The sequence below is a fragment of the Salvelinus sp. IW2-2015 genome, linkage group LG4q.1:29 (assembly GCF_002910315.2).
Source record: "Salvelinus sp. IW2-2015 linkage group LG4q.1:29, ASM291031v2, whole genome shotgun sequence".
In the NCBI taxonomy this organism is placed as follows: Eukaryota; Metazoa; Chordata; class Actinopteri; order Salmoniformes; family Salmonidae; genus Salvelinus; species Salvelinus sp. IW2-2015.
The window spans coordinates 10550790-10576404 of record NC_036842.1 but is presented as its reverse complement, the minus strand read 5'-3'; the positions used below and the strand labels follow the sequence as shown (position 1 = coordinate 10576404).

General features: G+C 44.1%; 1 protein-coding gene across 3 annotated transcripts; it reads left to right on the top strand.

Moving 5' to 3' along the window:
- On the top strand, positions 1–21123 carry LOC111961420 (rapamycin-insensitive companion of mTOR). 3 transcript variants are annotated; one of them, XM_023983667.2, is made up of 38 exons: positions 1–109; positions 246–293; positions 1413–1510; positions 2270–2334; positions 3074–3205; positions 3357–3420; positions 5171–5297; positions 5381–5550; positions 5653–5720; positions 7031–7098; positions 7243–7325; positions 7601–7688; positions 7802–7892; positions 7986–8052; positions 8192–8272; positions 8445–8545; positions 8875–9040; positions 9132–9233; positions 9344–9390; positions 10190–10325; positions 10550–10749; positions 11019–11145; positions 11817–11981; positions 12132–12208; positions 12295–12373; positions 12485–12682; positions 12788–12880; positions 13027–13133; positions 13261–13499; positions 13768–14857; positions 18038–18121; positions 18665–18842; positions 19048–19132; positions 19357–19551; positions 20267–20425; positions 20551–20674; positions 20751–20889; positions 20955–21123. In XM_023983667.2, exons 1-38 carry the CDS (start codon positions 61–63, stop codon positions 21024–21026), a joined length of 5262 nt encoding a protein of 1753 aa, XP_023839435.1. In that variant the 5' UTR covers positions 1–60; the 3' UTR covers positions 21027–21123. The 3 variants fall into 3 exon arrangements, with proteins under 3 accessions (XP_023839435.1, XP_023839436.1, XP_023839437.1); XM_023983668.2 differs by lacking the exon at positions 18038–18121; XM_023983669.2 differs by lacking the exons at positions 1–109; positions 246–293; positions 1413–1510; ... (5 more) ...; positions 5653–5720; positions 7601–7688.
- Positions 21124–25615: the final 4492 nt, after the last annotated feature.

The following is a 25615-nucleotide window of genomic DNA, read 5'->3' as shown; positions in this document are numbered from 1 at the left end:
AATTTCTCGGGATAATCCTTGTTGATTCCGGTCCGGTCGGTGTTGAATTATTCTGTAAAGATGGCGGTCAGCATCCGAGGCCGTCCGAATCGAAGCATTCGGATGCGAGGTGAGACAATATATATTTCAGTCTGGACCAGAGATTAGCAACCCTCCAAAACACAAAGCGGAACTTTCATTGTACCTGTTAGTTGCTGGCTCCTTGCTAACCGTTAATGCTTGGTGTGTATGGTTTGCTTTGACAGGTCGGAATGACAGTGGGGATGAAAATGTACCACTCGATCTCTCCAGAGGTGGGTGAATCAGATTGGAGCTTGGAGTCACCATCCCAGAATTGAATCGAAGCTAGCTAATTTATTAGTAGGATGCTGCTAGCTTGCTGCTAAATGGCCGAACATGGTAACTCCCTATATATAAATTAGTTAGCTACAATGCTAACTGTGTTGACAGCCTGGCTAAGTAGCATAGCTAGCAGCAATTCAAAACATGATCATCACGACATTGTTGTTTTGATGCATGTTATTGTTTGGATATTAGCTAGTGTCATTCAATGTTTCTAGCTCACTGCATATGGCTTGTATGCAATTCAATGCTAATTCAATGCCATTGATTTTCTACTAGAGAAATGTGTCCCAGTCCCTCACTTGATTTATTTGCAGAATAGGCCCATGCCTTATTGAAGCTAAACGCCAACACATATCTACTTTATCATCATAATCCAAATGTTAAGGGCCTGTATTGCATTGTTTGTTTTTTCATCATGGGAGAGTTTGTAAACAAATGATGTTGTTATTGTTTGAAGTTATGTAGCTACTGCATAAAAAGTGACGTTGGATAGTAGCTCCCCTGTTAAACTGATGGATGTAACAGTAAGCCCCTAGAGTCATTTTCAAAAGTTAGTTGAATCATATTTCACCTTCAAAATGCCACAACCTTGATCAACAGTATGATGTTATGGTAATACTGAGTGATTTTTTTGGGGTCACTGAAGTGACAGCAGAGCAGTATCACCACAATTCAGCTAAATATACATGTTGGCATCTTAACTGTCCTCATTACAGGAACACTCTGTCCAAGTGATATCCCCAGATTTCCCCATGGACACTGCGAATCTGAAGTCACTTGACTGAAGCATAGAAAAGCACATTCGGACCATTGCTGAATAGTAATGTTTTACTGATTTATCGCTTAAGATTTTATATTGCTCACTCGGGTGAAGAAATCCCAAATGCCCTGATCCCAAATGTGTTTCTATTTCCAGTTTAGTGTTCCGGTCCCACTCATTAATGAGGCTTAGTCATGCTGGTCTCTCCTGAACACAGTGTGTTCTGTTACTGTAACGTATTGGAACAGAGTTGTAACCCAGTGAGAGAACCTTTCAGTTCATTGTACCTATTGATGTTTCCTTTCAGATCCTTCAGACAACCTTCGGGAAATCCTTCAGAATGTTGCCAAGCAACAAGGAGTCTCCAACATGCGCAAACTYGGTCACCTGAACAACTTTATAAAGGTTTGTGGGGCAACATCTCAGCAGACATTAAGTGTATGTAACGTTTGATTCTTTATGTTGAATGTTGTCGTGGCTGAATCAGAATTARTTAGGTAACATAGATAAATAAGATGTTTTATTTATWCTTGTCATTAGAATGTCTTCTTTTGGACTATACTGTTATCCCTTCTCAGCTAGGGCTTAGTCACTTGGGGCCCAGAGAGGGGAGAGGTCAGGCTTGTCTTCATATGTCAATGTATCTGTTAAACCATGTGATGACCTAAGTGGCTCACTGTCTTTTCTGATCTTGTCCAGGAGGGRGTGTATTTGAGATGGGVGTATCTAGAATTGACAATTGATATATGCCATTGGATGAGGTAATGTTTTGGTATCAAGCACGAGATTGAAACCTCGTTTTAGGAGACCAAACTGAACGATAATTTATAGCTAATGCTATCTAGCTATGGGATACTCCTCTTTCAAGTAAAAGGTTCTTTGTAATGTTCCTAAGATCTGTTATTCGTCATGTAAGTTGAGAGGGGTGTATCTTTTCTATAAAATAAACTAAGAATTGTTTTGTAAGCACTCTCAGAGAATTCATTTATAGACACTGAATTGATCTGAGAGTCAAAAAGGGCTATGGTGAAGCTCATATATAATTAAAGATGGACTTTTAAATATAACTCTGACTTGTGTGTGGTTTGCTCTCATCACGTAGTAATACAGGAAATTACCACAACAATGTGTTCTTACGCGTATGTTTGTCTCCATCTGTCACAGCTTCTCTGCAATGCAGGCCACTCAGAGGAGAAGCTTGGGTTTACACATGAAGAGATCGTCATTTGGTGATTCTTTTGAGAAATTAATCTTCAGTAGTGCTACATATACAGTACCAGCTGTTTTTTCTTTCTTTTTTAGTTTTGTTACTTTTAACCCTTTTTCTCCCCAATTTCGTGGTATCCAATTGGTAGTTACTGTCTTGTCCCATCGCTGCAACTCCCTTACGGACTCGGGAGCGGCGAAGGTCGAGAGCCGTGCGTCCTCCGAAACACAACCCAGCCAAGCCGCACTGCTTCTTGACACAATGCCCACTTAACCCGGAAGCCAGCCGCACCAATGTGTCGGAGGAAACACTGTGCACCTGGCGACTGTGTCAGCGTGCACTTCACCCAGCCCACCACAGGAGTCGCTAGTGCGCGATGGGACAAGGACAACCATGCYGGCCCAACCCTCCCCTATCCCGGACGACGCTGGGCCAATTGTGCGCCGCCCGATGGGTCTCCTGGTTGCGGCCGGCTGCGACAAAGCCTGGACTCGAACCCAGAATCTCTAGTGGCACAGCTAGCACTGCGATGCAGTGCCTTAGACCACTTGGACCACTGCTGATTTATTTTCTTTCTTTATTTGACCTTTATTTAACTAGGCAAGTCAGTTAAGACAAATTCTTATTTTCAATGACGGCCTACGTTGTTTCCAGTTCCACTATACAATGATTTTTCCATTATAATGAAGTCAAGTGCAGACTGGTTTGTTGTTTCTTATTCTTCTCTCCCCCCCACACTTCCCATCCTGCCGCTTTTCTAGTCTCCGGTTAGCGCTGTTAAATGAGGTTAAGGAGGTGCGAGCTGCAGGGCTGAGGGCTCTACGCTACCTGATCAGAGACAGCGCTATTCTCCAGAAGGTCCTCCGTCTTCAGGTGGACTACCTGATCGCCAGGTGAGTGCTACATCTGAACAGTGTGTGTGTGTGTGTGTGTGTGTGTGTGTGTGTGTGTGTGTGTGTGTGTGTGTGTGTGTGTGTGACTTATCCCAATGTTGAGCCCACGTAACCTCTCAACCACTGAGTGACTGAGTATGTCCTTCTCCAGGTGCATAGACATCCAGCAAAGCAATGAGGTGGAAAGAACACAGGCTCTCAGGCTGGTGCGAAAGGTGAGACACCCCAACCTCTCCCTAACTCAATTAATTTCATGCATAGTGTACCATTCAGTAAGATGTCAAAGTATGACAAGTTATTTGAGTGATAATGCCAGAGAAGCTGGTGTTTGGAGGATATATTGGCACGGGTGTGGTTTCGCTCGAGATGAATTCAAGGGCCTGCAAACCATGCCAATATGTTCTCCAAACACTGGCTTCAAGAGCATTATCACTTCTAMAATGGGTTACCAACATATTCAAAAAAACTCTTTGCATATTTTCATTATAAATGTCATTTTGCAGAATTTATTTATACTATTTCATCCTTCCACAAGATATAGTCTTGAYGCAAATCTWGGATTTCTACCCGARCCAGCTGGTCGTTCRTTCTATTGGTTCGGAGGTTCTAAATGTTCTATTGCCATACTGGCTGGCAACGTTCTTATCGCTTGCTTGCTAGCTAGCCAACTACGGCTAACTTAGTCCCATCAAAACAGTGCAGCCAGAAAAATTTGCATTTGTTTAAGCTTTTGCATTTGCATTTGTTTAAGCTGTTTTCTAGTGACATTTATTTAGATACATCCATAACAATGAACTAATGATGCGTTTTCACCTGGCATAGAAAATGTGCTCTCTCGTCAGGACACTGTTGTTCAGAGGAGCTAGCCAACAACACAGCTAACACAATCACTTCAAACTGAAGCTGGAAAGACTGTAAACAAGCTGCACTTCGTTTCGTTTGACCTGTTTTCTACTGACATTTCTTTGTATATATACATAAAAATGATGCTGATTCATGATTTCGACCGGCTGAGAAAAGCTGCCTGCCTGTCTGTCTGTCTCATCCTGACTCCCGACCCCGACAAGTTCATTACTATGGGACAACTGGAGATCGAATTTCAATTCTGAAACAATGTTGCTAATGTCAGAGACAGCAAGGTTTATACAAATCTCTGCTGTTGAAAACTAAATGTTAGTCTAAAAGAAATGTAAGATAATGTCTAGATGCTGTTTACAGTGCAGATCAAGTTTATAAATTGTCTGGCTGGGCTGATGAGACAGTGAATTGCGCAGTSAGATGGAACAGAGTAAATGGGCATTTCAACGTCATAACTTTAGCCGGTGGTAACTTGTGGAATAGACACCGGCTGTAATGCGGTTTTAACCAATCAGCGTCCAGGATTAGAGGCACAATCTTTATACCATAGCATTGTTGAACTTGAATACTCATTTCTGATTGGCTTGAAGGGCATTCCAAAGCATGCATTATTTCCCTTTAACACACAGTATATTTGCACGGTACAATTMATTTTTACATGTTTGTTTGAGCTGCTTTTGAAAGTAGAWTTGAAAACAKTATTGATATTGTTGAATTCGATTTTCATAATAGCGAGCTAGGACTAATCAAGCAAGTCTGTTTGTTTGGTTACCACGGCAACTACTGTAGCTATCTAGTAAACTTTCTAGCTACTTCAGTGGATGTTGAACACATTTCTAATGGCAAATAAACACATTTATAGGGGCATGTGTGAAATTATAGCCATGGTATGAAAGGGATAATCAACTCAGGGCTCTATACGTTCTCTGGAAAATAATGCCACTCCGCTACCACGTTGTGGAACACACCTTCCACGTCGTTCATTATTTTCCATAGAACGCATAGCCCCTCGTTGATTATCCCTTACTTATTTAGTAAACATCTTTCTACCACGCGAGTACTACTATGTGAGACTCTGAACTGTCCCCTCTCTGCTGCCCCCTACAGATGATCACAGTGAATGCACTGCTCTTCCCCTCGTCTGTCACCAACTCCCTTATTGCCGTGGGCAAAGATGGGCTACAGGAGCGAGACCGCATGGTGCGCGTCTGTATCGCCATCATCTGTGAACTTGGTGAGTGAGGCACCACACGCGCGCACACACTTATYTATTCGTGATCTTTTGGTTAAACCCTGTGTGATTCCTTTGTTCTGCAGCTGTGAAGAACCCTGTGGTGGTGGCCCAGAGGAGTGGTCTCAGCACCATTCTGAAGAACGTGATCGACTGTCAGCTGAGYCGCATCAACGAGGCACTCATCACTACCATCCTACACCTCCTCAACCACCCACACACACGCCAGTATGTGCGCTCAGATGTGGAGCTCGAGGTACTGACAATACACGCTCGAGCAGCATTCATTAATWGGAATTTGATTAATTTGATTATTTTCCTCATTGAATGTGATTTCGTTTTTCTGTTTTTCTTCCAGCAAATCCTGGCCCCGTACACGGACTTTCACTACAGACACAATGCAGACACATCAGAGGGGCAACTCAAGTAAGTGTGGATTATACATACAGTACCAGTCAAAAGTTTGGACACCTACTCATTCAAGGGTTTTTCTTTATTTTACTATTTTCTACATTGTATAACAATAATGAAGACATCAAAACTATGAAATAACACAAAAAAGTGTAACCAAAAAAGTGTTTAACAAATCAAAATATATTTGAGATTTGAGATTCTTCAAAGTAGCCACCCTTTGCCTTGATGACAGCTTTGTACACTCTTGGCATTCTCTCAACCAGCTTCATGAGGAATGCTTTTCCAATAGTCTTTAATGAGTTCCCACATATGCTGAGCACTTGTTGGCTGCTTTTCCTTCACTCTGCGGTCCAACTCATCCCAAACCATCTCAATTGGGTTGAGGTAAGGTGATTGTGGAGGCCAGGTCATCTGATACAGCACTCTCCTTCTTGGTCAAATAGCCCTCACACAGCTTGGAGGTATGTTGGGTCATTGTCCTGWTGAAAAACAAATGATAGGCCCACTAAGCACAAAGCAGATGGGATGGCGTATCGCTGCAGAATGCTGTGGTAGCCATGCTGGTTAAGTGTGCCTTGAATTCTAAATAAATCACAGACAGTGTCACCAGCAAAGCACTCTGACACCATCACACATCTTCCATGCTTCAGGGTGCGAACCACACATGCGGAGATCATCTGTCCACCTACTCTGCGTCTCACAAAGACACRGCGGTTGGAACCAAAAAACTCAAATTTGGACTCATCAGACCAWAGGACAGATTTCCACCGGTCTAATGTCCATTGCTTGTGTTTCTTGGCCCAAGCAAGTTTACTTCTTATTGATGTCCTTTAGTAGTGGTTTCTTTTCAGCAATGTGACCATGAAGGCCTGATTCACGCAGTCTCTTCTGAACAGTTGATGTTGAGATGTGTCTGTTACTTGAACTATGTGAAGCATTTATTTGGGCTGCAATTTCTGAGGCTGGTAACTAATGAATTTATCCTCTTTATTTTTTATTTATTTTATTTAACCTTTATTTAACTAGACAAGTCAGTTAAGAACAAATTATTATTTACAATGACGGCCTACCAAAATGCAAAACTGCCTACCAAAATGACGGCCTACCAAAATGACGGCCTACCAAAATGCAAAACATAAACTTGTTCAGTTTATGTCTCAGTTGTTGAATCTTATGTTCATACAAATATTTACACATGTTRAGTTTGCTGAAAATAAACSAAGTTGACAGTGAGAGGAGTTTGTGTCCAAACTTTTGACTGGTGTTGTATTTAATGTATCAATTATTTTGGGGATGTTAATGCATTTTGATGTCCACACCAGGGAAGACCGGGAAGCTCGATTCCTGGCCAGTAAGATGTCCATAGTTGCTTCCTTTCGCTCCTGGTCAGGTGAACATTAATCCTTCATATTCAATCATCTATGAGTTTGAGTGTCTATATACCCTGATAGCTTTGATATATGTTATTAGTGATGTGATATGAACGTGTTCTTACCTGACCCTATGCTGTCTTTCTGTCTCAATCTCACCCCAGGCATCATTAACCTGTGCAAGTCAGGCAACTCTGGAATCCAGTCTCTTATTGGCCTGCTATGTATACCAAATGTGGAAGTAAGGGTAAGCATAGCATCAAATGGACATTATCAGCATGTGACAACTGAGGTCAAAAGGAATGCAGTGTCCTCAAGTTTACCTCGAGATTGCTCTATGGTTGGGCTCAAAAACACAGATAACAATGTCACTCAGTTTAATGTAGGAATAATGTAGAGCACACCCCTAAAAATATTATTTTCCCACTCCTCATCAAAATGTTATACATTTTTAATGAGGGGATAATGGAGTCACTATTAGACTGTGTGTAAGTAAACATGGCTCCTCTCAATCTCCCACAGAAAGGCTTGTTAGAGGTGATGTATGATATATTCCGGCTCCCCATGCCTGTTGCGACYGCAGACTTTATTGAAGCACTTATCAGTGTGGGTGGGTACAATGTCACTGTTCAAGTAAATAACCTCTAACCGCCTTATCATGTATCTCATGTACCATATATTATTGAGTCACAAGGTATACTTGTCTCTATMCTCCCCCTATAGACCCCAGTAGGTTCCAAGACAGTTGGAGGTTATCCGACGGCTTYGTGGCTTCTGAAGCAAAATGTATCCTTCCACATCGAGCTCGGTCAAGGTAAAAACAATCACTGAATTTCAACTCTCCTTTACTCATGATTATGTGACACATTCTCTGCATAAACTCAGTGTTCTCTGTCTGCCCCCTCAGGCCTGACCTAATGGATAACTACCTGGCTTTGGTACTGTCTGCCTTCATCAAGAGTGGACTTCTTGAGGTATGGTCATCAATGTCAGAGGATCAATAAGTTTGTGTATGTTCAACCAAATAGTGCTGTTGGATATCTGTTACTACCTAAAGATCCCACACGCAAACCACTGTTGCCTGTCGTGTAAAGCCTGTGTACCTCTCAACAGGGTCTGATTGAGGTTATCACAAGCACCGATGACAACAACTCTGTGCGAGCCACCATTCTACTGGGAGAACTGCTTCACATGGTAACTCAAGTCATTGTCCTCTAAGATGTTAACATTATGTGAGGTCAATGAACTGGACCAGAGGATATGCTCTAGGAGTTTTTGACACATTCGTTTTTAATTAGTTTTTTTGGTGTCAGTTTGTAATTTTGTTTTTCATGGTTGTTGTAACTGTTTATTTTTGTTCCCCCAGGCCAACACCATCCTCCCACACTCCCACAGCCACCACCTGCACTGTCTGCCCACACTCATCAACAAGGCTGCTTCTTTCGACATCGCCCAGGAGAAGAGACTGTGAGTGWCAACTACTTACCATAGAGCGCAGAGGAAGTTACTTGGGTTCACTATAGACAGGGACCATTGTGAGGAATTTACTCTGTAGCAGACAGGAGCAAAGACTGTACGACTATAGTTACATGAAACTCTCTACCCTAATCTTCATTAAACAATGCATATGCTACAGGAGAATCCCATAAAATACTTTGGGTTCGTGTTAATGACAATGGCACGACATCTATTGTCATTTTTCAGACGTAAACAATGCATATGCTACAGGAGAATCCCATAAAATACTTTGGGTTCGTGTTAATGACAATGGCACGACATCTATTGTCATTTTTCAGACGGGCGAGTGCAGCGGTCAACTACCTGAAGCGCTTCCACGAGAAGAAGAAGAAAGGACCCAAACCCAACAGCCTGTACCTGGACCACATCATCCGCAAATCAAAGGCTTCACACTACTGTAGAGACCAGCACTTTAGACCACAGAGAGATATCTTTGTCATTAAGGTACATATCAAACCATGTCCCTGTGTTGCAACAAAAACATCTGGGATTTGCTGTGGTGGTATTTGAAATGCTGTCCTTGTTTGCATTGCAGGACACTGAGGATGCTCTCATGATGAACCTGAGAGACAGCCACATCCTGAACCACAAAGAGAACCTGGACTGGAACTGGGTTCTCATCGCAACAATACTGAAGGTGAGTGGAGCAGGACTGCAATACATCCAAACTTATTACAGTCTCTTTTTCAGTACTGTGTCTTCAATTTAAGTTTTTTTAATTGTTATGTTGCCTTTTCCCATCTGTAGTGGCCAAACGTTAACCTGCGGAGCAATAAAGATGAACAAATACACAAGTAAGTAACATTACAACCACTTCTTTCACCAAACCAAAGGTAACATGAAGGGAATATGCTTGTGGTGTTTGATCCTCTTTTGTTGCCTTTCCTCTCTCTCTGTCTGACGCTGGGCTTCTCTCTGTGTCTGACGCTGGGCTTCTCTCTCTGTCTGGCGCTGGGTTCTCTCTCTGTCTGACGCTGGGTTCTCTCTCTGTCTGGACCGCCTTTTGGCTGTTCTCTCTCTGTCTGACGCTGGGCTTCTCTCTCTGTCTGACGCTGGGTTTCTCTCTCTGTCTGACGCTGGGTTTCTCTCTCTGTCTGACGCTGGGTTTCTCTCTCTGTCTGACGCTGGGTTTCTCTCTCTGTCTGACGCTGGGTTTCTCTCTCTGTCTGACGCTGGGTTCTCTCTCTGTCTGACGCTGGGTTTCTCTCTCTGTCTGACGTGGGTTTTCTCTCTCTGTCTGACGCTGGGTTTCTCTCTGTCTGACGCTGGGTTTCTCTCTCTGCCTGACGCTGGGTTTCTCTCTCTGTCTGACGCTGGGCTTTCTCTCTCTGTCTGACGCTGGCTTCTCTCTCTGTCTGACGCTGGCTTTCTCTCTGTCGACGCTGGGCTTCTCTCTCTGTCTGACGCTGGGCTTCTCTCTCTGTCTGACGCTGGGCTTCTCTCTCTGTCTGAAGCTGGGCTTCTCTCTATTTCTCTCTGTCTGACGCTGGGCTTCTCTCTCTGTCTGACGCTGGGCTTCTCTCTCTGTCTGACGCTGGCTTCTCTCTATTTCTCTCTGTCTGTCTGACTGACGCTGGGCTTCTATTTCTGCAGGTTTGTGCGCAGGCTGCTGTTCTTCTATAAGCCCAGCAGTAAGCTGTATGCCAGCCTGGAGCTGGACCACAGCAAAGCCAGGCAGCTCACTGTGGTGGGATGCCAGTTCATTGAGTTCCTCCTGGAGTCTGACGAGGTGAGAGTGTTTACTATGAGGTAACACTCTAATAGACTACTGATATTTACAAACAGCAGTAGAGAATTTCACTATGCAGGCCTATTAATTAACAATAAAAAAAAAAAACGTTTTAAACAACTTCTGATTGTAAACTCTTTTGATAATCAAATAATGACATGACCTTGCTTTGACCTCTCTCACCATGTCCAACATTACCTGAACATTACGTCTCTGTGTGTCAGGATGGGCAGGTGTACCTGGAGGACCTGGTGAAGGACATAGTCCAATGGCTCTCATCTTCTTCGGGGCTCAAGCCCGACCGCAGTCTCCAGAGCAATGGGCTGCTCACCACCCTCAGCCAGCACTACTTCCTGTTCCTGGGCACTCTTTCCTCACACCCGCACGGYGTCAAGATGCTGGAGAAGTGCAGTGTCTTCCAGTGGTCAGTCTCTCAATGTCCATTAGTGTGTTTTATTTTATTTTATTTTTTTCCAAACAAGTTTCTTCCGGGTGTTTTTTTCTTTCTTGGGAGATCCCTAGTACCTTCAACAGGCCCATTTTTAGAGGTGCCTGGTGCCTTTTTAAGCTACTGCAGATAATTTCCTTTGTCCTTATTCACTCTCACTTCATCTTCACTCAAGTCATTGTGTTGTTGTGTGTATGGTCCTTGAGCAGTGCATTGATTCCCTGTATCCTGTGCTCKCCTACTAGCCTGTTGAACATCTGTACACTGAAGAATCGGGACCACCTGCTGAAGCTCACTGTGTCCACACTGGACTACAGCCGTGACGGGCTGTCCAGGGTCATCCTGTCCAAGATCCTCACCGCTGCCACTGACGTAAGAACAACACCACCTACACTGAGAACGCACAGATGGAATTCACACAGGAATTGATCACTCTTGGTGTCATAGAGAGGGTGGAGGAGCTTGCACACGTGTTTGGAAAGCAACTACCTGTATTTCATTTGTATATTGTGATGTGCAATTCGGTTTGTTGTGCTTGAAATGGAGCATATGTGTTAGGGTTTCAGAATGACAGTAACTCCATAACAACATTGCAAGACCTTCGGGAACACTCGTGAACCAGACCAAATGGACCAGGCCGGGGTTTGGGGTTTGAGAAGTCAWTGAGAGTAGTGAAAAATTCTTCCTTAGTTGTTAATTAAACCTCAATTAAAAGGCAGAATGTAGATTCGAGCCAATGTCTTTAGTAGTTCACGAGTAACCTCGTTGAAAGTGACAAACTGACGCGTTAGAATTTCCGTCAAAAACAATTTAACATCGAAGGAGTGCCGTTGATTTGGCGGCCTGCACATGCACAGTTCGGAGTGAGATGACCGTTGGACCTGACGACGTGTTTCTACTCGTGAGCTTAGCTAGCCAACGTAGCCTTGACATGGGCTACAAGTGTGATGGGGGGATTTCTATTGAAGAAGCAGTTTTAGCCAATCTTCATACTGTCTTTGTCTGTAGCCTGTCCTCTTCTGCCCTCTGTTGGTGTACCACAGAACTGCAGGTTGTATGCCACTAAACACCTGCGGGTGCTGCTGCGTGCCAACGTGGAGTTCTTCAGTAATTGGGGCATCGAGCTCCTGGTCACCCAGCTCCACGACCGCAACAAGAGTATCTCCATGGAGGCGCTGGACATACTGGATGAGGCCTGCGAGGACAAGGTGAGGAATGAGGGGCCTGAGTTTCTGTTGCGGTGTCTTGCTATGTCATCCCTGGTCACTGCTGTACCTTATCGTCTGTAATTTAGTTTAATCCAGTAGTTTTTGACTCCAGTAGTGTATTAGCTGAGATGTGGGGTTTTTTCCCTCCAGGCAAACCTCCATGCTCTGATCCAGATGAAGCCAGCTCTCACACACCTGGGGGACAAGGGGGTCCTGCTGCTGCTACGGTAAGCTGCTGGGAGAAAACGCCGCTGTTATTTGTAGTCTGTATTAGGTCCTTTTTGTCTCTAACCTCTGTCATTCTTATCTCCAGGTTCTTGTCCATTCCAAAGGGCTTCTCCTACCTCAATGAGAGGGGCTACGTCACCAAGCAGCTAGAGAAATGGCAGAAGGTACATTSATACTCAAGCAAACAATGTAATAAATGATGAGTTGCATCTTTTGGCTGTCGCATGAGAGCATCAAAAACTGGCCGAGTTTTTATGTCCTCGTATGTTTTGTAGGAGTATAACCTGAAATATGTGGACATGATAGAGGAGCAGCTGAACGAGGCTCTCACCACGTACCGTAAACCTGTCGACGGAGACAACTATGTACGTCGAAGCAACCAAAGGTTACAGAGGCCCAATGTTTATCTTCCTGTGCATCTGTATGGCCAGCTTGTCCATGACAAGACAGGCTGCCATCTACTGGAAGTCCAGGTAACTGCAGCTAGTTGAACCACCCACTATTACACTCATCAAGTAGCAATTAGGCCTACAGGCATAATGCGTTTATACTATTTTAGTTTCTTACTTTCTCTTTAGAATGTGGTTCCTGACCTAAGCTACACTGTTCGCTCCCCAATGCTGGACAAGTGGGAGGGCATTAAACAACTTAAGGCAGCACTTTGGGSCTTGGTCAGTATAATTAAGAATGACTAACTACCACATCTATTTTAACCTGAGGAGTTCCACAATTATGTGCCAATTATTGACATGATTCACCCATGAAATCGKTTTCCTAATTACATGAGAATTAATGTTTTTAAACTGCTTGTTTCCAGGGTAACATAGGGTCGTCAAACTGGGGGTTGAACCTCCTGCAAGAGGAAGGGGTGATCCCTGACATAGTGGTTCTGGCTCTGCACTGTGAGGTTCTCTCCGTCAGAGGGTAAGACGTATTCATATTTGAAACTCTCATATTGAAGGTGCTTCTAGTGAAGCAACATRCTTGTGCTGTCCCATAAGATTACTCTATCTCTGTCCAGGACCTTTCTGTAATGTCTGACTCTGTGTAGGACGTGTCTGTACGTGTTGGGGCTGATCTCGAAGACGCGTCAGGGCTGTGACATGCTGAAGCAGCACGGCTGGGACGCTGTGAGACACAGCCGCCGGACGTTGTGGCCCGTTGTCCCTGATGACATGGAGCCCCACCYCAACCCCCCCAGTCTGCTGTCCTCTGTCCCCTCCAGCCTCAGYCTCGCCTCTGACTCCACCAGCTCCATRCACAACAGTGAGAGTGACTCCACACAACCCAGTAAGTCTCTAGTCATCATTGTACAACTAGTTATAATTTAATTTTAACTGGTACAGTATCTYCAAATGTTTACCCCAAACTACCAAGTACATTTTATTTAAAATATATATTCTTATTATTTTAATAAATACTTTCTTAACACTTTTTTTCTTAACTGCATTGATGGTTAACGGCTTGTAAGCATTTCACGGTAAGGCCTACACCTGTTATATTCGGTGCATGTGACAAATACAATTTGATTTGATTAACCGTGAATGGTCACTTCCAGGTATGTACATCATGGACGATGAGAGGCTGGAGAATTGTGACCTGTCGGACGATCCTCCTATGTACATGAGACCCAAGTACAAAGACCGCAGCCCCTTCACCCTCCTGGCCTCCAGCCGCTTCCGCAACCGCCTCCTCCACTCCCTGTCGCTATCTGGGAAGAAGCTCCGCAGCAACAGCGACCCCAAGGGCATTCCCAGGGGCCGCGGAGGAGGGGTGGAGGGGGAACAGGGGCGCAAACGCACCGTCACCGAGCCCAGCTACACCTTTGGATCTTCAGACGTCTTCCCAATCTATAATGACGGCCACCTGCCCAAAAGCCCCTCTGTCAACCTAGAAACTTCCTTTGTGGGCAGCAAGGCATCTGAGAACCGGGGCAGCACCCCCAGCATTGGGGAGGGGGAGGGGAGGTTGCCAGGCCAGTCAGTGGGTGTAGGAGGGTCAGGGGTGGGTGAGAACCAGAGAGAACAGGCTAGCCGGGAGCGCCTGGCCGGGTATGGCCCGTCCGGAGGGGGCGGGGGGACTCAGTTTAAATCACGCAGTCAGAGCTTCAACACGGACACGACCACCAGCGGCATCAGCTCTATGAGCTCCAGCCCCTCCAGGGAGACCCTGCCCTCCACCATCGACAYGGACGGTGTCAGCATCAACAGTGTGATCAGCGCYCAAACCATCCAGACCCTGACCTCCCTCACCCCCCAGCCCCACACCGCCCACCTCTCCTCCCTGTCCAAATCCAGCTCTGCCTCCCTGGTGCCCCCCGGCTCCTCCCACACCCTTCCCCGCCGCGCCCAGTCCCTCAAGTCGCCCTCGTTGACCACCCTGAGCGGCCTGACGGACTGCAGCCTCATGTACTCCAACTCCCGGGACGCGCTGGGCTACGCCACGCTGAAGTACGCAAGTTGTCGTGACACGTACGCTAGTCAGCGTGACGCGCTGGGCTACGCTACGCTGAAGAGGCTGCAGCAGCAGAGGATMCACTCATCCCTGTCCCACAGCGAGGCTCTGGCTTCCCCAGCCAAAGACATGCTCTTCACCGATACCATCAACATGAAGACTGGCAGCCTGGACTCCAGACTCACCCCAAGGAGGTAACAGACACGCACATACACATAAATCAGGGATGCAAACTAGTCACCTTTTGGCGAAATTCGCCGTTTTGAATCCAAAATAAGTGACCTAAGTGATTCGTGTAGATCTGATGAGAAAAGTTTGGACGGGGGAGGTTTGGATCACTACTGGCTGTAAGAGAACGAGTGATGCGCGCTTGGAGCAATACTGGCTGCTGTATCCAAGGCTCAGCCAATCGTTTACATAACAACAGAATGCAGCGCAGCACATGACTGAAGGAAAGAAGAGACAACCAATTTACTAGTTACAGCATCCGCGCGCCTCTGGAAAGGCAGCTTGCCAGTTACAGCAGCGATAACGAAGAGGTAACGTTAGGTGAGGAGCCTGACCACKGAGACGGGGGTGAGAAGGTGCTGAAGCATACTTCATGAGCTGTAGCCGAAAAACTACTGGCATTTCGAAAGTTTGAGGTGAGGGAGAAAGTGTGATGGAACAAGTATTAACATTGTTTTAAGTAAGTATCTTGTTAGCTGGATCGAATTCTCAGTAGCTAGCCAGATAAATGTTGMGCAATATTAGCCAACTTATCTGATCAAGTAATTTAGTTTATGGTGTGAAAATTAGCTTGCTAATAAAGTCAGACAGCTAACATTAGCCAGCTAACGTTAGTAACCTAACCAATTCGCTATAGTATTAACTGGTATACGACTCCTTGCCKTTCCTTAAGTTATAACACGTGAAAAAATGTCACTGTGTGAAATGCTAACGAACTAACCACCATCTGTTAACAAATGTTTCCCCTCTACAGTATGTGGTTAATTTYCCGAATGAGAGAATTAGGTGAAAACAGGCAACGCCTCATTTAACAAGTGGATTCAGGAATTAAGTGTAGCTGGAGCTGGGCCTGGCTTAAGCTGGATGGCACTATAGAGGTGAAAGGAACAGCACACACTTTCCCTCCTTTTCACTTTTGCTGGCACATTGTAGAACACATGTCCACAGGCAGAAAGTGTACAATGTAATAATGTGCAGTGTAGCTCAAATATATTGTTTTTGTTGTGTTGAATTTGGCAGTTACACCTGTGTGTGTGAGGGGGAAATAATATTTTTTTTTACTCAGTGAACGTTATTTTTGCACACATGTAGCCTTGTGCCCCTGATTGATGTCTATAGTGGCCACGATAACAGAGCAAAAATAGAATGCCTGTTTGTTTCATTCTATTTCYAATTTAAGATGTTTTTTTCCCGATATAAGTGCAATATTTACTGTTGAAGTCGGAAGTTTACATTCACCTTAGCCAAATACATTTAAACTCAGTTTTTCACAATTTCTGACATTTAATCCTAGTAAAAATTCCTTGTCTTAGGTCAGTTAGGATCACCACTTTATTTTAAGAATGTGAAATGTCAGAATAATAGTCAAATTATTTCTTTCAGCTTTTATTTCTTTCATCACATTCCCAGTGGGTCAGAAGTTTACATACACTCAATTAGTATTTGGTAGCATTGCCTTTAAATTGTTTAACTTGGGTCAAACGTTTTGGGTAGCCTTCCACAAGCTTCCCACAATAAATTGGGAGAWTTTTGGCCCATTCCTCCTGACAGAGCTGGTGTAACTGAGTCAGGTTTGTAGGCCTCCTTGCTCACACACGCTTTTTCAGTTCTGCCCACAAATTTTCTGTACGATTAAGGTCAGGGCTTTGTGATGGCCATTCCAATACCTTGACTTTGTTGTCCTTAAGCCATTATGCCATCTATTTTGTGAAGTGCATCACTCCCTCCTGCAGCAAAGCACCCCCACAACATGATGCTGCCACCGCCGTTCTTTACGGTTGGGATGGTGTTCTTCAGCTTGCAAGCACCCCCCTTTTTCCTCCAAACATAACGATGGTCATTATGGCCAAACAGTTACATTTTTGTTTCATCAGACCAGAGGACATTTCTCCAGAAAGTACGATCTTGGTCCCCATGTGCAGTTGCAAACCGTAGTCTGGCTTTTTTATGGCGGTTTTGAAGCAGTGGCTTCTTCCTTCCTGAGCGGCCTTTCAGGTAATGTCGATATAGGACTTGTTTTACTGTGGATATAGATACTTTTGTACCTGTTTCCTCCAGCATCTTCACAGGGTCCTTGGCTGTTGTTCTGGGATTGATTTGCACTTTTCGCTCCAAAGTACGTTCATCTCTAGGAGACAGAATGCATCTCCTTCCTGAGCGGTATGACGGCTGCGTGGTCCCATGGTGTTTATACTTCGTACTATTGTTTGTACAGATGAACGTGGTACTTTCAGGCGTTTGGAAATTGCTTCCAAGGATGAACCAGACTTGTGGAGGTCTGATTTCTTTTGATTTTCCCATGATGTCAAGCAAAGAGGCACTGAGTTTGAAGGTAGGCCTTGAAATACATCCACAGTTACACCCCCAATTGACTCAAATGATGTCAACTAGCCTATCAGAAGCTTCTAAGGCTGTTACATAATTTTCTGGAATTTCCCAAGCTGTTTAAAGGCACAGTCAAGTAAGTGTATGTAAACTTCTGACTCCAGCTGTATGTGTGTGGTCTCAAGCGTTCTAATATATATAGGCTGTCATGACTAACTGTGATATTAGTGTATTGTTTTTTTTATCAAGACTTGAGTGTCATTTGCAGTAAATCTAGGCAACAAATAACATTGGATTGCTTTCTTTACATTTTTTTWGCTGTGTGTTAGGTTCATATTAACCACTTTTTATTTTACACACAGAGACTGATCATGTAGATCATATTCTTTGTTTAATTAGTTAACCTGCATTTCCCCCTAGCAGGGATTTGTTTTGCATGTTTCAGTGAAAAAAAGTGTCACCTTTTTGGGCCCTCAGCAGTTTGCATCACAAGATCAACAGTTTGGCCTCTGCTCTGGCTTGAATGAATGTTCCAATTACTTCTGGAATTTGCTGAAATGTACCAGGAACTTTGTTGAAACCAAAATAATGAGTAATTCCACTTGTAACTATTACAACATTTTTTTGTCGTCCACTCCCTCAGTAGACTTATCCCATCACCAGGATCATGTTCTTAAACAACAGTATCTGAATCATGTTAAACAACTGTATCTGATGACACATCTTCGGTAAAGTCGTGTCTCTTCAGCCCTCAGCAGCCCTCCCCCAATGGGAGTAACATGCTGTGTGTGTGCTGTTTCTGATGGTCCCTTTTTCAATAGGTGCTCAGTAAAAAGGTTTGGCTGTTTGGGTCACGGTGGGCCAGCTGGGTCCAGTCGCAGGCCTGTCAGAGCCCTCCTTCCACGGTGCGTGGACAGACATCTTAGCAGGCGCTAGCTCACCCCTCCCTCTCCTTTATTGGATGTTCCTTATTTGACACCATAGAGGAGGCGCTAAGCTGCAACACCCCGTCCCCCACGTCCACCCTTGGCATCAACTTTATTGTGCCCCTTCTATGGTAGCAAAATTCCAGTAACTTCCCCAAAATTCACAGGTTTTCCAGAAATCCTGTGAATTTTGGGGAAGTTACAGAAATGTTGTAACCCTAGGCCCTTCTGAGCCCTGCTGTGGTCATTTGAGTAGACGTGACTCCACTGTTCCTACATCCTAAATGTTAATCTATATTATGGTGTGGGAAGTCTAGCCCTCCTTTTTTCCTGACCCATGTCCCTGACTGAGGCAACCAACTGCTGATTGTATGTAGAAAGTCAAGTCAAACCTACCTCATGTTTGCATTGTTCTATAAGTACAGTCTTGTCTCTTTTACTCAGTATTGATCTCTCTTTCTCCCCACCCCCCATCACACTACCTGCCCTGCCTCYTAACTCACTATCTCTCTCCATCTCTAGGTTCCTGAAGGCTCTGAGTTTTGCCTCTCTGGATAAGGAGGATCTGCTGAGCCCCATCAGCCAGACCACTCTGCAGCGGTCCTCCTCAGTGAGATCCATGGTGTCCAGCGCCACCTACGGCAGCTCTGATGACTTCATTGGCCTGGCGCTGCCCGTGGACATCAACAACATGTTCCAGGTAGTGACCATCGTTTGACCCCTCTCTCTGAACCCAGACGCACTGAGCCCCCTGGCCCACTCCACTCCCCATCTCATCCCACTCTGCCCCCTCATCTATCAATTTAACTTGTACTCTAAATATTTTACCAAAGAAATTGAGGTTGTTTATATATTTAAGGATAAAGCTGTGAGTGTTGCTAACTGTAGCATCATTTGTTTTTTAGATAAAAGAAACACCATATTTCCTGAAGAGAACCAGCCCGCCCTCTGAGGACAGATCTGCCAAATTCTTCTCTGGAGACTCAGATGGTAAGAAAGCCCAGGGTCAACACAATCTCTTTCCTTCAGTAAGGAGTTGTATAGCACTGAGCTTAGCACAGGGGGGGGGGGGGGGGGGGGGGGGGGGGGGGGGGGGGGGGGGGGGGGGATCATGGCTCTGCTTGAGATGAGGCCTGCTCAGGACCAACAGGCTTGAATAAAAAGGAGTAAATGTATGATTGCGTGTGTGTGTGTGTGTGTGCTCCTTCCCCCAGGTCCCAGCCCTCACTCCCGGCATGCTGTGCTCCGCTCCCAGCTGAGCATCACAGAGCTGATGGGGGTGAGCCGTGCAGAGCAGCAGCAGCTACTGGGCTCAGAGGAGACTGGTCTACAGGAACACAACGATGACAACTGCCTCTACTGCACTGGGTTGACTGTGCTTGGCTTCAGCGCATCCAACAGCCACCCAGGTCAGCTATTTGTACTGTACAAAAATATCAGCACAACATGTAAAGTGTTGGTCCCATGTTTCATGAGCTGAAATAAAAAGATCCCAGAAATGTTCCATACGCACTAAAAGCGTATTTCTCTCAAATCTTGTGCACAAATTTGTTTACATCCCTGTTAGTGGGCATTTCTCCTTTGCCAAGATAATTGATCCGCCTGACAGGTGTGGCATATCAAGAAGCTGATTAAACAGCATGATCATTACACAGGTGCCCTTTGTGCTGGGGACAATAAAAGGCTACTCTAAAATGTGCAGATTTGTCACACAACACAATGCCGCAGATGCGTTTGGCATGCACAGTGAACACAATTTGCATTTATCRATGGCAATTTGAATGTACAGAAAGACTGATGAGTTCCTGAGGCCCATTGTTTTTTTGTTTTTTGGGGGGGGTGTATCTGTGACCAACAGATGCATATCTGTATTCCCAGTCTTGTGAAATCCATAGATTAGAGCTTATTGAAATAAATGAATTTGACTTATTTCCTCATATGAACTGTAACTCAGAAAAATAATTGAAATTGTTGTATGTTGCGTTTATATTTTTGTTCAGTGTGTATATAGAACATTGTGCTGTTTATCAATTTGTGTTTTTGCTTCCTTGTATTCTTTTTACTTATTATATTAGCAGTCTGTGACCAATAAACAACTTAATTGAATTCTCCTTTCTCCCTCAGACTTGACGGAGGACCACCCTTTCTCAGAGTGGTGCAGTCCACCTGTGCAGAATCACCTGGAGGTCATGGCCCAAATCAAACTGTCAGGGGTGTCTGGGTGCAGTGATGCTATGTCCCAGGGCTCCCCRGGAAGCACCCGCAGCACTGAACTGGTTTTGGGTAAGTGTTTAAAAATATATATTTTCTCTCATACAATGCTTTTCTCACAAGCGAAGGGTTATTTTGTTTGTTGAAGAGGAATGGACTAACCCTCCTGGCTTTCTGTGGTCTCTCTCCCCCCTCAGGAGTGAAGTCCATCCCAGAGGATGCTCCGGCCGGCAGGGTTCTCCTCAGGAAGGAGGTCCTGCGTCTGGTGGTCAACCTCAGCTCCTCTGTGGGGACCAAAGGCCACGAGACTAACCTGCTAACGTAAGACACACACACATTCCTTTCACTACACACACTCAAACCGAGGTTGATATCCCTGTGTCTGTTGTGTTGACAGGATCAAGGAGAAGTTCCCCTATGCATTCGATGACATTTGTCTCTACTCTGAGGTGTCCTACCTGCTGGCCCACTGCATGTTCCGTCTGTCGGCACGCCGCTTCATTCAGGAGCTCTTCCAGGACGTGCCATTTATCCCGGTAAACGCACACATTCATAACAATACATGTTGACTGGCTTCTATTGACCTCTGTCTCTTCCTCAGATGTACGAAGAGGCAGAGAGCATCCTCTCCATGTCGCCAAAGAACGGACCGACCGACCGACCCTCCTGCTGAGCCTTGAGTCATCCTCTGTCTTCCCTTCCCTCTCGCAGCCAGTCAAACCCTGAGTCACACCCCACACCCCCCCCAGTCAAACCCTGAGTTACCACTACTGATCTACCAGTCACACCCTCCCCCCAGTCAAAACCTGAGTCACCACTACTGATCTACCAGTCACACACACCCCCCAGTCAAACACAGTGTCACCACCACTTCTCTACCTCACACACCCCCCCCTCCGTCAAACATAGTCACCACTACTGCTCTTCCAGTCAAACACCACCCACTCCCTGAACTTTTTATCCCTTAACTTTCAGTCAAACCCCACCCCTGACTTGAGTCAACGCTAACCACTGAACCACCCCCACATCCTCACTTAATTCTCCATACAAGAGTGCACTGTATGTCCTCCTAGGATTTGGACACAAATGGAGAGAAGAGAAAATAGAGGGAAGACATATGTTCTTCCTATTGACTTTAAGATCTGATGGATAACACAGGATGAACAAACATGTTTTATCTGACCAAATGATAACAGCCAGCTGTGAGCATTTTATTAGATTTTTTTCATATTTGGAAATTCATCACCAACTGATCTTGGACCACAATCAAATCCAAAATGGCATAATACAAAAATGTAAAACGGTCCATCATTTCTGAGGGCTTCCTCAGTTTTTCTAAGTACATGACTGCAGCCCAACCACTTATATGAAATAACTTAGCATGTTGTTTTTAGCTCAGCTTCTCCCAAAGTGGATCCAGTGACTTTGACTAAAACACTGGAGAGGCCGTGTTCCTCTGCATAACACTAAAACCTCTCCGCATCTGGAGAGAGGACCATGACATTGCGAATATCCATATGTCTATTCATTGTACCWGAACAAAGAACAGTGAAGGAGAATAGTGCTGAAAAGGCTTTTGGTATTGCTCTATTCAATGACTGCAGATACAGGTAGGCTAGATGATCAGTCACTGATGCAGTTTGGTGGTTGTGTGTTTTGTTGACATGTGCTAAAGAGGAAATGTTCCTCCTTGCTGGATGTCGTTTTTGTTTGTGTTTTTAAGCATTCATGCCAAGAACTGAACAGCTACACGTAGGAGTGAAATCTACCAAATGATTGCCATTGAACATCGGTCTGTGTGTTTCAGCACAGAGGAGTTATATGGTCAGTTRTTGAACTGATGTTTGAAACCAAGGCTGCATGCATTATTGTTTATTACCTAGATATTTAAACCCTGAAGTAAAAGCACAGGGTTAGGACATTTAGATCTGGTGCTCGTCAAGGTGAAAGAATACACACGTATGTTACTGTGCGGTAGTGTTTATGTAGTCATCTTAGTATATGCTTAACGGCTTCTTCTTCTGCCGTGAAATTCCCCAGAACATGGTCCATGAAAACAGTCACTACTTGATGGCCAAGGAGAATTGCTGCTTCAGTATTGGGCAGAAGTCATTTGCCATTCCAGTCAGTTTCCATTCCTTGGGAGATGCTGTCTGCTTGTCCTCATTCCGGTAAAACTGGAGAATAACGAAACTGGAGCAAATGTCTTAGTGGAGAGCAGGGCCTGCCTGAACATGTGCAATAAGAACACTCATTTCATTTGAAAACACTTCCAATGACAGCCACATCCGTTATCCAGAAATCTATCTACATGTTTGTGAAATGATGATGGTTTAAAACATTTCGATATGGGATTGTACTGGTGTTTTTTGCTATGCAAGATGAGTAATGGGGTTTAATGTTGTACTTTTTCAGCTTTTGTTAAAAATTTGTTTCGGCAGCTGAAATGACATTGCCTTATTTTTCGGAATGCTCTGACATATGAGACATWACTTTTTTTACTTCTAATATAAATTAAAAGTAAATAATTCTGGCCCTAATTATAGCGGAATTAATTGATAAATAGGTTGTGAAAATGATAAGCAACCAATRTTAAGGCCACAATCTACCTATGCCTGTTGTAGAGAGAAGAGCCTGTCAAAAGCACCTGCTTGGTTTTAGAGTGCTGAGGTGGAGCTTGGGTGGTTTGGGAATTAGCTGTTGTGTTGTTTAGTAACTGTTTTAAAGAAATGGTGGCTATCATTGTGTTCATTTCCAGCCTGCCTTGAGCATTCACTTTGACGATGCTACTTCTATTGCTGCACTGTTTGTGCTGAATCATTCAACAGCAACATGCACTTATGATTGACTCAATGGAAATGTTTAGTCCTACTGTTTATATTGGCCTTGGTTAGTTATGTGATGAAGTGGTTAGAGAAATGGACTGGTGAAAAGAGGATTGGGGTGCAGTTCAATTGCACTGAGCAATCCACATTCCTCTGTGTAAATGCATTGTGTTGGAAAAATAAGTCCTCTGCAAGTGGAGAATTCTATAGTTGCAGTACAATGTGCATGTTTGATCACATCTCTAAATTAAAAAGAAATGGGGACATTTTGATTTAGCAGATTCCTCTATTCCTTCGTAGATCTTCMTTTTTCATTCATTCTAAGCTCACCTTTTCAACTCACTGCAAATTCTAAATAGATAAAATGTTACATTTCATAGCAGGTTTTAACATTTATACTGWTGTTTCAGATAGACGAATAAGGTCAATTATTTGGGAACATAGTTGTACAAGTTCTGTTATGGACCAAAAAGCCAAACTGACTTAACTAGTTGGAATTGTTCTCTAGCAATTGGAACAGGAAGTACTAACTTAAATATTTAACTGCTGTGTGCATTGAGACATTTAAAAAAAAAAAAAAATTACCCCTTATTCTTAATGTGTTGTAAGTTGACTTATTCTGAGTTTCTCTAAAGCACTGTATGGAGATCTGAAAACAAATCCTTTTATATACCTGTACCATTTAGGAACAAAGAGACAAAGATAAATGTTTTCTCTTGAGGAAATATATTACACTTAAGAAGCTGTATGACTTTTTTTTGCCCCATTTGTGGTTTCTATGTTTTTGGCATTATATGGGCCATTAGAATAAATCTTAATKAAGGGATGCATATTGATAATAAAAACAGACATCAACTACTCACTTATGKCACTATTTTTGTGTATATGTGTCTTTATGATGGATTGTCCAAAAACAGTCCAAAAACTCGTCAATCTATTCTTGTTCTGAGAAATGAAGGCTATTCCATGCRAGAAATTTCCAAGAAACTGAAGATCTCGTACAACGCTGTGTACTACTCCCTTCACAGAMCAGCGCAAACTGGCTCTAACCTGAATAGAAAGAGGAGTGGGAGGCCCCGGTGCACAACTGTGCAAAGGGGACAAGTACATTCGAGTATCTAGTTTAAGAAACAGACGCCTCACAAGTCCTYAACTGGCAGCTTCATTAAATAGTACCCTCAAAACACCAGTCTCAATGTCAACAGTGAAGATGCGACTCCGGGATGCTGGCCTTCTAGGCAGAGTTCCTCTGTTCAGTGTCTATTCTTTTGCCCATCTTAATCTTTYCTTTTTATTGGCCAGAATAAGATATGKCTTTTTCTTTGCAACTCTGCCTAGAAGGCCAGCATCCYGGTGTTTACCATTAGTAAGTACAATAGTGATTGCTTGTCCATATAGTTGTWCCATGATATTTTCTGTACCATATATCTCCACTATTCCACCCACTAAAGCCCCTCCCAATCCCAAGTTGGGTTGTCATCCCAGTGATCGGCAGGCCACCCCCGTCCCTCCGGATCCCTAGGCCCCCCCGAGAGGCCAGGACCCATCCAGTGCCACCCACAGAATAGAAGCAGATCAACTTCTAAAAGCATTTCCAATGCTCTCACCTCAATTTGCTTTATGCATAGCTATTTATTTTTTTTACTCTTAATTTCCATCATTAACAATTAATATGTGTAATAATGTCAATAGTTAATGCAAAAGATTGTTACCTAAATCCAATGGCAATCCTGGTTATTTGTCAGGCAATTATTATTTGAGCAAACAATTGTGATTAATCCTGTTGTCCCTAACATCCTTACCCCCTAGCAACAGATGTTGGATACACACTCAACCCCTTTCCACCACATATTTTATTTAACTAGGCGAGTCTGTTAAGAACAAATTATTATTTACAATGACAGTCTATGAACAGTGGGTTAACTGCCTTGTTTAGGGGCAGAACTASAGATTTKTACCTTATCAGCTSAGGGAWTCGATCTAGCAACCATTTCAGTTACTAGTCCAACACTCTAACCACTAGGCTAACTGCCACCCCACTTTCAACCCTAAGCTCAGATGCGCAATGGTTGTTACATCCCAGAGCCCAACTCAAGAAAGGACTTGATTTAAGAATGCATATTGTCTGGGCAAAAATGGCAAAAAAATGTATGCACCATCTTTATGAGCCTTAAACCTGTAAATTCCCACTGTCTAAGAAGAAGCTGGTATTTTTCCACTCTTCCTGTCTTATGCCGTGTGACCAAGTTGAACAAAGGGCCTCAGAGGTACGCACATTGTCTCAGTCCATCCTGTTCTTCTCATATCTTTCAAGGGCACAGCTGTGTGGAGATGTGTGAACAGAGAGGAGTAACGGAACTAACATTATCACTTCTTTGTGCGCTATGACCTTACACACTTGATACATCTGACCTCACACACCTGATATGTCGGACCA